Here is a 12,832-nt window from a genome sequence, read left to right as displayed (position 1 = left end):
GGCGGCGGAGCGGGGGCGGTGGGTTTTTTGAGGGGCTCCGTCATAATCCTGAAATTCGTTATTAATCAGCATCAAATTTGAGCGATGGGAGGCTGTCCGGATCTGGAACGGAGCGCGGACCAATGAGGGTTGGCTGCGGTCCGTCGGGGACCCACAGGTCCGTTGATTGACTTGCTTGACGCTTCGGATTCCCATTATGATGGATCGCCCTCCTCCGGGCTCCCACCAAGATGGCTGAACTCGGAAGGCAGCCCCACAGTGCGCCCATTGAGAATTCGAAAGATGTGCTTCGTCGTCTCAATTCTTTGGATGACTGTAAAAAACAAATAAAATAAAATATATATTTTGTTAATGGAAAAAAATAATTGAGCCATAGATAGTGTGTTCTATGCCAATTTTAAATGCAATTGAATAAATAGACTTTGAGGTATGGCTGTGTACAGAAATACGGTACGCCGGTCGGACAGACATGAATTTTTTTACTTGGGGCTTCCTAGAACGCCTAGAAATGATGAAATTTCAATTTGTTTTAATTTTTATTTTTCGATGACAGTGTTTCCTTTACCCGTAAGACAGAGCGAGACGGTAAAAACCTTGCAACGAAAGATCGTGATATAATAATTAAATGAAGTATTGAAATGTGGAAAAATGAAATTCGTTTCGATGAACTGATGCTCCATAGTGAATCAGCCCAAACGAGCTCTACCAAAACTTTGATTGGGTCATTCAAAAGTCTTCGGATGCAAAATCAGGTGGCCCCACAGTATAAATTTTATACCATTTCAAACTTTTTGTGTCACTAGAAACCAAAATTTGGTATGTCTGCACAAATAACATGACTGATTTTGAATATGATAATCCAGTCGATGCTGTATATTGACCAAATTGGTGTTATTCACCAACTAAATTGTTGCATCCTACTAGTTTCAATTGGATTGCATTTTGCAATTAGGAATTACAATTTCTTACTCGAATTGGGAAAAAACGCATGCACCAGTAGTTTACTTGATCACAGAAGTGTTTTTATAGATCAGCCAGAAATTGTAGTTCCTCATTGCAAAATGCAGTTCAATTGAGGGTACGCTGATATGACAGTACATTACTATGCACTTCTTCTTTTCTTCGTCGGAAGTTGGATTTATCCGGATTTCCACAAAAATTTTACCTGCAGTTTTTCAACCTGTTTGAACTTTATCAAAACATTGAAGAAAATACACTGACTCCTTTCCGTTCCTTTGAAAATCGTTTCGGCCAAAATGCTAACAAAATGTCCTCGGTATAGCAGTAAGAATTAGCTTCAAAGAATTAATTTTTCATGAGAGGCTATTTTCATTCTCGTGTACGTGTCCCTCTGTTATACTCACACACTTCAAGAGTTGGAGGATATTTTCTCACTCTTTGTCCCCCAATTATCCCTCACTTTTTATAGAAAATAAAAAAAAAAAACTTCCTCCTTGTTCTTCCCGTTTTCTCTCTCTTTCTCATGCAGGCGGTATCTTAGTTCTAAAGCGTTACAAACCACTTTTAATTAACACGGAAGGTGCATGTGTGGCTCGCTGCCCTACAAACAGCCCCATTTCGGAAACCCCCTCACGACAATATGCCTCATCTAACTTCCAAAGGACCATGTGTCCCAGCGTTCTGGTCCCCACGTGGGCCGCGCTCGGTTGCGCCCAGGGCTCAAGAGATCGTCGCAAAATTAATTATTGGACGAAAATGACGAATAGATCCTAGATTTGTCTTTCCGTCGAGGAATTTCACCAAAGACTCATTAAAATTAGGACTGAAAATTGTACCGACTCGGACGAGCTGGGAGTTTTCGGGCTCAGTTTCGGGTCGGTCTTTTTGGAGTGTTTTCGAAGTTTGCGGCTGCGTGTTCCTTCGGATTTGCGATATCAGTTTTTGAGGTTAAGAATGCGTTTTGTGAGTTGTGTACAAAAGGCAATGGATACAAATTATAGGATAATTTTTCTCTAAGGTACGGAATTTCACTATCAGTAAATATGATGACATTTTTATGACAAATGCAATAGAAGTAAAAAATAAATACATAAAAGAGGAGAAAATGCACTTTGTAACCCTGTTTGAACACGCTGCTTTTTCTTACTGTTGAAAAAACATGGAGTTTGCCTTTCAAACACTGGAGCAAAACTCTCTTGGATTCAAAATCCAGACTCTTGAAAAATTTGACAAGAAAAAATCTCTTGATTCAATCGGATTTTTGCCTGAATCAAAAGGAAATTCGCGTAAATTAAGAGGCTTGACTCTCGATTTAAGCAGGATACGATTGGATCAAGGGTAGTTTTTCTTGTCAAATTTTTTAAGACCATGGATTCTACATTCAAGAGACTTTTTTGCCAGTGAAGCGCACAAACTTGCTATTCTATTTTATTAAAACTTCCTCGGTAGAAACGGTTTGCACACACCAAAGAAGGAAGGATTACAGACCTTCAAAGATCCATTCTCTATGGGACCAAATTATCCAAATACCGCATTTTTTTATCCTTTAAAGCTCTTGCTCGTCATGAAATTAAGCATTTTTTCTAACGCACAGGAGGACATGTGGTTGAAGCACCTACCCCTGCATCTGTCTCCTGGGACAAATCTAAAAAGCCATTTTCTATTTCGGTTGAAGTAATCCGTCAATTAACAACCAGTGTGAATCGTATATTTTGAAACTTAAACGCAAACATAACAATGCCATGTGCCAATGATGCGTCTTTCATTTGCTTGGGGATTATTCAAATATGCACACTTATAAGCGTTTTGGCATCTTATCAACTTTGAATGTGCATGCTTGTGTTAATTAAGAACATGAGCTGAGAATAACAACACTGGGCTGCTTGTTTATCATAGTTTCCGGCATAATTTTATCAATCGCAAATCACGTGAACAATGATAATTTTGAGAATATTCGGTATGGAATGAAATGTAGGTCTTTTTCCCATATCTGCCTTTGTATTTTAAAATCTATCGTGCTGTTTCAACATTTGGAATCTTACATTTTAAAAAAAGTTGCGTTCTAATATCATAATGTTAGGTGATTGTGAAAGCAGAAAAGACACAAATGAGCTTTTTTTTGTCCGAAGCGAGAGATGTAAGATGAATATTTCAGCTCATCCTAAATTGCACTGAAAATGTAAAAAATTCTATGAATTTGTGTGGTTGAAGTTGTGGCTGCAAGGTAGGGTGAAAAACTTGAAGATTAGATGCGGTTTTGTGAAGCGTTTTCCCTACACAGGAATGTAACTACTCTTCAATGCTGTAAAATTGTTCTCTCGCAAATGGCATGTTGACTAAGAACTGTAAGGCATTCCTATCTGAAATTTTCAGTGATTTTTCTTTAGGAAAATTTTAGACAGACACTGCCGAGTCATATTCTGCCAAAGAAGTTGATATGTTCGAGAGAATTTTACAAACTTGGAACTGGATTACGTTTCTTGCTAAAGAAATGTCGAAGTATGTTAACTATCTCATTTCTTTTTATTTGGTCTTCGTTTCTCACTCCGACAAAAGTACAACAAAATGAGAAGTTCGGAAAATATGAATTTATCCAATTCAATTTTAACATTCCAAAAAGTATATATTTACAAATCACTTATCAACTGGACAAGGGGCCATCGAACTTCTTGATAATGGAGCATGAACATTTTTAATGAGCTGATGAGCACCAAAAATAATACTTGCGCAATTATCTTAGACATTACTCTTGACCAATCCCCCTCCCTCACAGCTTTATACCTCAAAATTGATTTTTTAGAACGCATCATGCAGATGAAACCCCTCGAAGTTCAAACATTTGTCTCGCACACTCAGAAGTCACTTGACAACACCGACGCAAATGCCGAGTGCAATGATTTTCTGCTTATTCTCTTGCCTACGCGCATGAACTGTTCTTGACGGGAATTAGTCATTTTAAGACGCATAATTTATTCATTAATTTATGAAAAATAAGCCGAGGGCTGACCATCAGTCTTGCCATGCTTACAACGACATGTCTCTCCCTCTCATCGGTTCGTATGGGTGAATTTAAAGCTCTGAACGCGAGATGGCACCACTGATGACCACCTCAGTAGAATCGCGGACTCAGTACGGCACTGCATGCTGAGGACCTGGAACTGGCAGGTCAGGTTAGGAGATGATAAACTGACCCGATACTGCAGATCGAGCCATGGCTAAGCTGACGCCATGGGGATTCTCGCATGAGCCGCAGTTTAAGTCGAAGACTTAAGCAGGTTTGCCATCGTTAAAAACCACAAAAAATTACAATACACCTTAAATAGTACATCTGTAAAAAGTAAAAAGCAATATAATACTTTCTTAGCTTGATTGCTATAAATTTAGTACATGAATCCCTATATTTATTTTGCATGAGCCGCAGTTTAAGTCTGTAAGACGTAAGCCGGTTTGCTATCGTTAGAAACCACAAAAAAATTAAAATACACCTTAAATAGTACATCTATAAAAAGTAAAAAACAAAATAATACTTCATTAGTTCTTTGCTGTGAATTAAGTACATACATCCCTAATAAAATACGTGGTTTCTCACTTTGGCCACATACGTGGATCCAGACACTTCGAACGTGGAGGGCAGAAGGAGGGTACAGGGAGCTTTCCCTAGAAACTTTTCGATATTTTAAAGTACTTAATATGCAATATGAGTCAATTTTGCCATGATTAATTACTAAATACAAGCGTTATTTTTTCATATTTTCTCTCTGTCCTTTCTACCCTCCTTTTTTCTGGCCAAGGGGGGGATACGCCCCCTACGCTCCCTGGATCCGCCTATATTTGGCCATCGATATACCCTTCTTTTTTTCAACGGTGCAAAAAAAGCCCAAGGGATGGGCACAGAGCTGCCTTTCATCCCCGAGGGACCATTAAGTGATCTCTCTCATTACCATCATATTTTACTAATTTAGCGGCTACACAAGCAGGATCTCGGCCCTAGTCAAAAGTTAGAAGAAGAAGAAAAAAAGTTTTAAGTGTAGGAAACGCGACAAGAGAGCATGGAAAGTGCTCGCACAAGTTCGAAGCGAATCCGCGTTCGGTCACGGTCGTATGAACGTATTGCCGCTGAAAGGAACTACGTTAAACGCAAACCCTATACACATAGTTCCTTTTAGCATAAATACGTCCGTATAACGCCATCGGTGACACTCGCAGCAGGCGGGGCGCGCTGGGCTGGTCAGCGGGTTGCATCACGGCGGCGTGTACGGCGCGACGCGGGGGAGCCGGCCGATTAAGACGGATCATTGGACGTCTTTATGCTAGAAGGAACTATGTGCGTAGAGTTTGCGTGGAACTTAGTTCCTTTCAGCATAAAGACGTCGTATTAATCCAGCGCCGATTTTTCAAAAGCAACCGGTGACCCCGTCCGTGGCCTCGCGTAGGAGTCCGCGACTTCCCGCCGGGATCGGATCGCGGATCGCACTCCCCGTCCCTACGCACCGTCGCCAAAATTGGCGGTCTCCGGGGTTGCCTCGTCTTGTGGATCGAGTGTATCGTGGGTTGGACCCAGTTAACTTTCACTGAAAAATGTAAAATATCCATAGCCAAAGTGCAAAAGCACGTATCTCCACTGAAATCGACACCTCACAAGTGAATTTCGGATTTATGCATAATAGTTTTTTCATTTTCCAAGCTATATCCTCTCGGTATGACGTTCAGTTTTCTGAAATCACAAATATGAAAGTAAGATTTTTCAAATATTGTGACGTTCCTCGCCCAGTCATACATGTAAAGGGGCTGAATTATTTTATTTAATTGTAACAGCAGACCTCCAGCGCAATCCTCCCCCTCCTCCCCAAGGCTCATCGACCCTAATCGAGCTAACTCCGACGCACAGAAGGACAAGAAAATCAATGAAACCATTACCACATCCACAAGTTTTATATTACCAAAGATATAAGCTTTCAAAGTTTTTACATCCCCATGTCTAGTGGTGAGGCGTGAATGGTTGATTATCGATATCTCCCCATTTGAGGCTCGCTGGAACAAAAGTCGCTTGGATTTAGAGTCCAAACTCTTGAAAACATTGACAAGAAAAAATACTTTTGATTCAATCGGATTTTTGCTTAAATCGAGAACCAAGCCTCTTAATTTTAGCAAATTTCTTTTTGATTCAATCAAAAATCCGATTGAATCAAGATTAGTTTTTCTTTTCATTGTTTTCAAGAGTCTGGACTCTAGATCCAAGCGACTTTTTTTCCAGTGTAAGGTAAATAATAGGTTGTTAAGGTGTTCTTTGTGAACACCGTATTTATCGATACTTTTCCATAAGTTTAGATGGCAGATCAATCGATAATCGCATAGCAAGCCACTCCACTGATCATGTCCGACTTTTTCTATCAACTCGAACTGCTGTGCGAAACGACCGGGAGCCCGATAAATGATGCAGAAACGGAGTAGACGTGTAAATGGCGGATAAATAATGTATGGAGTTTTAATTCCATCCTGAATCAAGCCGTCTCCACTTCAGGCTCGTTCGCTGTCGCCTTTGTTGGCTTGCACTCGCCTCCATCTACCATTCTGAGCAAATACCGCCTATCTACGTAGCATTTCCTCAGGAATTATGAGGTTCTTGCCTAGCAGGGTAGTGCTTGTTTCCACCTCGTCCGACCGGCTCCCGGTCGCTGATTGATCAGACTTTAATGGGCAACGACTTCATCCAAAGGTTTAATAGCCTTATCCCCTCTCCCGTGCTAAGGAAAAACGCTATATGAGCCTTCAAATGTTGCCATATTTCCTTAAATAAAAGTCAAATTCACCGGGAAAATTTTGAATATTTGTTTTCAAAATTTTCAGATAATTTTGTTTGCGATTTAATCTAAAATATCTGAAAATTTCAAGGGAATTGTTACGCAACTTTCCTCACAAATACATGTTTTATTCGAGGAAATTTGGCTACTCTCTAATGTTCATACGGTGTTCTTCCTTAGCAACGCAGTATTGAGGTTCGTACGACATCAATTCGAGCCCGTGGTGAAATGATTAATACCGATGGGTAGGGAGCCGAGATACTGCCTTTTAAAAGTGTCTTTAATATATTACTACGTCTCTTCGAAATAATGTAGTAATGTCAAATGTTTATTCTCAGGATTGTGTTTACCCCAAAACACAATTATTACGCAGTGAATTCGAGAATAGCCTTTAGCGGCAAGGAACAGTGTTTGCTGTCAGCAAAGGGAGTGAAAGACAAATTTACATCAGTTCCTTAAAAGGAAAGTTTAACTTTAATACGGGAAACCATAAGGTCTTTGCACGATTAATTTTCTTCAATAAAGTGAATTTGGTATAGAATCCTCCTCTTCGATAATTTTTTTAGACTGTGAGATAGTTTTGCGTATAGTTGATTGGATAAATAATCTAAAAAAGACAGTGTTGCCATGGATTCTTGTGAAATATTTGAAACTAAACTTTTTTTCAAAACTTCACCGTCTTTTAGTTACTCTGGTCGAAAATAAAAAAGCTTTCCTTTTTTCCGCTCTTTTCCTTTTTATTTGCGTTGTAATAAACTGATGAAAAAATACACTGGAAGCAGAGGAAAATCACAAAATTGGTGACAGGGCGCGAGAGGGAGCGATCAAATAATCCAACACTCCAACGAAACCTAGAAAAAAGTAAAAATTTGTGTTGGTGCGTTGTGGCGGAAGCAGATTCGACGCGACAAATTTCACGGTCAGATCCGGCCCTAGGTGGGGCCAATTGAGACCTCATATCGCGACAGATGTCTCAAAAATCCAGCTTGACTTTTCCAATCAGTCAATGCCGCTTTACCACCTTAGTTGCCAGATTATCAGAAAATGAATTAAATTCTCAACTTACACCAGATGAATTTACTTTTATTTGATTGTAATCTGACAAATTATTCCTAGCCACCAAAGGTGGGCTTGCACTCAAATCACGCCTACCCTCCGGCTCCATTGGACGTATTCATGCTAAAAGGAACTATGTTACACGCAAAACCTATGCACATAGTTCCTTTTAGCATAAATACATCTCATTGGTTCTGTGGAACAGTGCTCGATTTTAGTTTCGGTAGTGACTTTTTCTCGTCCACATCATGTGTTCCATCCACACGGTTGAACTAACCTCAGTTTTTCGTTTGTGTGTTTCAGAGGCGGATACCAAATTTGGATTACGGAGTATACTTGTGTCATTCCCTCCCCGGAGCGTCGTCCCGCGTTTTCTAAACTTAGTTTATTTTTCTAAATTAATAAAAATCAAGTGTCTCGAATCACGACCGTGATCTGTGATCTGTGTGTGTGTGTGTGCCGCAGGAATAAACCAGTGCGCGATGTGGCTCCCGAGTTTGCGGTCCGCGTAACCTGTGATAGCCGAGCTGGATATGTCGAGCTAAGCTGAGTGTCCGAGAGTGGCCGCAATGAGTTCCTACTTCGCCAACGCGTACATGCCCGACATGCGCAACGGGGGCGTGGTCCCGCCGGAGCACCACCAGCACTACGGCGCCGCGGTGGTGCCCCAGGGCGGCGAGGACCCCAGCCAATGCGGCGTGCCCCCGCACCACTACGGCGGCCCGCCCGCCGCGGGGCAGCCACCCCAGGGCATGCCGTACCCCCGGTTCCCGCCGTACGACCGGATGGACATCCGCAACGCGGCCTACTACAACGCCCAGCAGCAGGGGATGGTGGACCCCGGGTACCGGCCCGACTCCCCAGGGATGGGCGGCGGGGGGATGGTGAACCAGAACGGGCACCAGACCCCGGTAGTCTACGCTAGTTGCAAGCTCCAGGCCGTCTCGAATAACGGCATGGTCGGGCCCGGGAGTCCGCCGGACCTGGAGATGAACTCGCACCACCCCCACCCCCACCCGCACCACATGAACCACCACCAGCACCACCAGACGAACCACCAGCCTCCGCCCAACCACCAGATGCACCAGCAACCGATCTCGGCGCAGGCCACGCTGCCGCCCAACCAGATGATGGGCTACCAGAACGGGCCGCACCAGCACCACCAGGCGGCCCCGCCGCAGCACGTAGTTAGTCAACAGCAGAGCCAGCCGCCTCCGCAGCAGCAGGCGCCGCCTCCCAACAACACCTCGTCGTCGCTGCCCAGCCCGCTCTATCCTTGGATGAGGAGTCAATTCGGTGAGTAAGCTAGAGCAGACTGCCATTCATACTAGAGTACAGTAGCGATTCTTGAAAGTTGGCAACACTGTTTTACCACCATTTAAATCCATTGAAAATATCGATTTCAGGTATGGCATCTTGCCTCACCAAGAATCGATTGTTGTACATTTAAATGAAACAAAAACAGTGTTGCCAACTTTCGAGAGTCGCCACTGCTAGAGTACATTCATAGATATTGAGTTCATTGAAGAACAAAAAAGTATAACATTGTTTTAACACGGCACATAACTGTGGCCAGGCATTTTGAACATTTCGGAGGTTTTCTGAACCCCCGAGACCCCCCGAAGGTAGAGGAGCCAGCCCGTCTCCAGAAAAATAACTTAGCTGAGCCAGTGGAGGTCGTCAAGACGACAAAATGCAGGGATCACTCAGAGACTTTAACGCAGCGTAAGAAAAGTAGGCGTATTGACAAACGCGAGTTACTTGACGCATGAAAACCTTATTATTTAAAAATTTGCTCATGCTGAAACAAAAGAGAAATTTTTAAATCTTTAGGGGTACATATCATCGTTTCTCAGAAGAAAAAAACAGAACTCAATTCCATTGTTGCCAAATTTCTCCTCGCAAACTTTATATCAACCAGGAAAATCTTCGGCATTCCTCACTGGAAATTTCACTGGTTTTTCTTCAGATCTCATACAAAAATCATAAAAAATTTGAATACGAATTGTACATGTTTGTGAAAAATACTAACTGGTCGAGGAAATTTAGCAACCTTGGAATGGAGTTACGTCTTTTCGTCTGGAAGACGATGACATTTGATTTTTGCCTGTAACTTTGATCGGCGAATGACGCGATCTGCAATGAGTGCGACTTGTTGTGGCTGCGTGACAAATTTGTGGGGGAAGGGGAGGAGTTGTAAAAACTTTTTGGGGGAAACTATCAATCACGTGAAAACAATGTCCGTGATCAAATTTTCAGATCTCATAAGGCAAGTTACTGTTTCGTGCACCACCAGGAAAGTTGCCAAATATGCCTGAGCACGGGCTAAAATAATAAGAAAAAATTACCACTCGCCAAATATGCTGAAGCACATAGTCTGTGGCTTTAGTGGTCAGGAGTGGTTAGTGGCATTGGTGGGAGAAATTTGCTTCATGCAATTGTATATCGTAGTTCTTCTACCTCGGGGTCGTCAATTAAAGATGGGTAAACTTTTTTCTGGATTCCAAGTATGGCTCACTAATGAGACCAACGCGGAAGAAATGAAGGAATGCAACTTAGTGCAGCGTCATTGATTAATGACATCATACACTGTTTCTTCGTATGGCAATAGCTCTTTTCATAATGAAAGTAGAAATTTGTCGTTCAATCAAACGCCATCATGTTGTTTTTGAAGATTCGTCAAAATACGACAAGGTGACCAAGAAAACTGACCCATTTTCTTCTCTCTTTGAAATATGACGCTCTCAATTTACTTGTTTAATATAGACAAAAGTGCCAAAAATTAAGCAAATATAATAGTTCTGCCTATAAAATAATATATAAGTATATTATAGTATATAGTATATAAATTCAGCCTTAAATCTATCTTATTGCAAACTTATTAGCAATTAGCAACCTCCAAGCAATCAACAGGAAAACATATAAGAATATGAAAATTAAGGATGATATTTTAAAATGATGAATGTCTTCATTCAAGCCAACAAAGTGTTCGTGAAAAGCTTTTAATGGCTAGATCAGCCAACCAAGTTAAAAAATGTTTTCTAAATGCCGACAAAATCCACACGCACTTCAAAGGTTGCGAGCTCCTCCACATCAAAAACCCAAAACGCCCTTCAAAAAAAACACCAGGCACCGAAGCAGAAATCCGAGAACAATATTTTCGAAACAGAGACATCAAACAGGGCAGGTAACTGATGTCATAGAATAAATCATGACCTTTCATTAGTGCCCGAGAGCCCTGACCTCGGTCAAAAGCGCTTTTCGGATGGTGATTTCCTGAATAGCCGAGCCGGCATTTATTAATGTTCAACCCTTATCACATTTTTACCTGAGACATCTTAATCCAAGTCCATTGTCCACGGTGACATCATGACGGCTTCGCCTCCGTCTGGGGTCTTACGTAACAAATGGACCTAGAAAATCCGTCGTTTCGCTGTACTGCCGTGCTAAGGAAGAACGCCGTATGGACATTCGAGAGTTGCCAAATTTCCCCGGATAAAACATGTATTTTTGACGAAATGTATGCATATTTTTCCTTTACATTTTCAGATATTTAAGATTAAATTTGGAACAAAACAATCTAAAAAATTGGAAGAAAAATACTTGCAATTTCCCCAATAAATTCGTATTTTATCAGAGGTAATTTGGCAACGCCTGAAAGTTCATACGGCGTTTTTCCTTAGCACGGCAGTGTAGCCCGCTGCGTGGATTCTGCGGTGGCCACGCTTAGATCAGGCGAGTAGCCATGCCATGCCGCGCTGACAGGTTGAATTTTCGAGGCTATCTTCTTATCCTTTCGTTTAAGTCTCCGGGAGAATCTTCAATTCTCTCAGCCTATGTAGCAGCCGTCGATTATTCAGTGGCGTGGCGTGCTCTGCGATATATCGATTGATCTGTCATTTAATCTTATAAAAAAGGTTCGATATATAGGCTGTTTGTAATAAACGCCTTAATAATCGATTTTTTACCATGGTTTCGAATGGGGAAATATCGATAGTCCATCATGCACGCCTCGCTACTGCATTACTTGTGATTTTAATCGGCTGGAGTCTTTTCAGCTCTTTAATCCATTCTCTGAAGGTCATTTTTTATTTGTATCATTCGTCGGCGTGCTCCGGGTAGTACTGAAACGCCACAATTTTCTTCTCGAGGGTTCTTAATTGAATTTCTTTGGATTCCCCTGTTTGCAAGTTATGCTGATCCAGATCTTAACTGATTTAGAGTTTCGATACTATCTTCTTATCCTTTCGTTTAAGTCTCCGAGAGAATCTTGAATGGACCACTGGACAAGGTACAAAGTTAAGCGTTCTGATACATGTTTCTTAATCAAAATTTGACGCTTAACACGATTCTTGCATCGAAAATTACTTAAACTAATTCCTAACTAAGATATTTAATGTTTTCTGACGCGTGAATCTCTCTTCTGGGACATAACTTTTCCCCACGGTACGTTTCTTGGCTTTACTGAAATTAAGAGTGATATTCTATCGTGGAGAGATATACGCTAAAGTGAGAGAACCCGAAGAGATAATTCGGAATATTCGTCCCCAAGCAGCTGCTACGATGCACTTTCACTCAAGGATGTCGTAGATGGAAACAAAAGACTTTCCTCCGCTGATTTCCTGGTGGGTGACTCCCAGGGAGTGTCTCTCAATAGGTTGACAATTGCGTCACTGTTGCATCAGTCTTTCCAATACTGTCTTTTCATTCCGCATCGAGATTAGCCTTTTGTCGAGGGTGACACACGCTCAAACAAAAGGTTGACCTGATTTCTTCTCGTCTGCTCCTATTGTTTTGCCCCTGCACCTATATGCATTCCTTTTTTTACGTTTTTACTTCCTTACCTTTTTTGTCACGCCAGCCGTTTTGCCGACACGGAATTTGAATGCCTCCGTGGGTTTCCTGGATTTAGGTTTTTTTACTTTCCCATCATATTGTTCCCTGCATCTCATTGAAGAGAGCCTCTAGGCGTGTTCCTTCTTAGCTCATCTCGGTCAGTTTCGCGCGAATATCCG

General features: G+C 41.7%; 1 protein-coding gene across 8 annotated transcripts in view; it reads left to right on the top strand.

Moving 5' to 3' along the window:
• Antp (homeotic protein antennapedia) overlaps positions 1-12,832 on the top strand; it is a 395,272-nt gene that overhangs the window by 287,811 nt on the left and 94,629 nt on the right. For all 8 annotated transcript variants that reach the window (XM_072303373.1, XM_072303372.1, XM_019052870.2 and 5 more), the window contains one exon: positions 8,121-9,113. In XM_072303373.1, the coding sequence (XP_072159474.1) occupies positions 8,387-9,113 (727 nt within the window). In that variant the 5' untranslated portion in view covers positions 8,121-8,386. The remainder of the gene's footprint in view (positions 1-8,120; positions 9,114-12,832) is intronic.

Source organism: Bemisia tabaci, chromosome 8 (assembly GCF_918797505.1).
Source record: "Bemisia tabaci chromosome 8, PGI_BMITA_v3".
Taxonomy (NCBI): domain Eukaryota; kingdom Metazoa; phylum Arthropoda; class Insecta; order Hemiptera; family Aleyrodidae; genus Bemisia; species Bemisia tabaci.
This window is presented reverse-complemented; position numbering and strand designations above follow the sequence as displayed.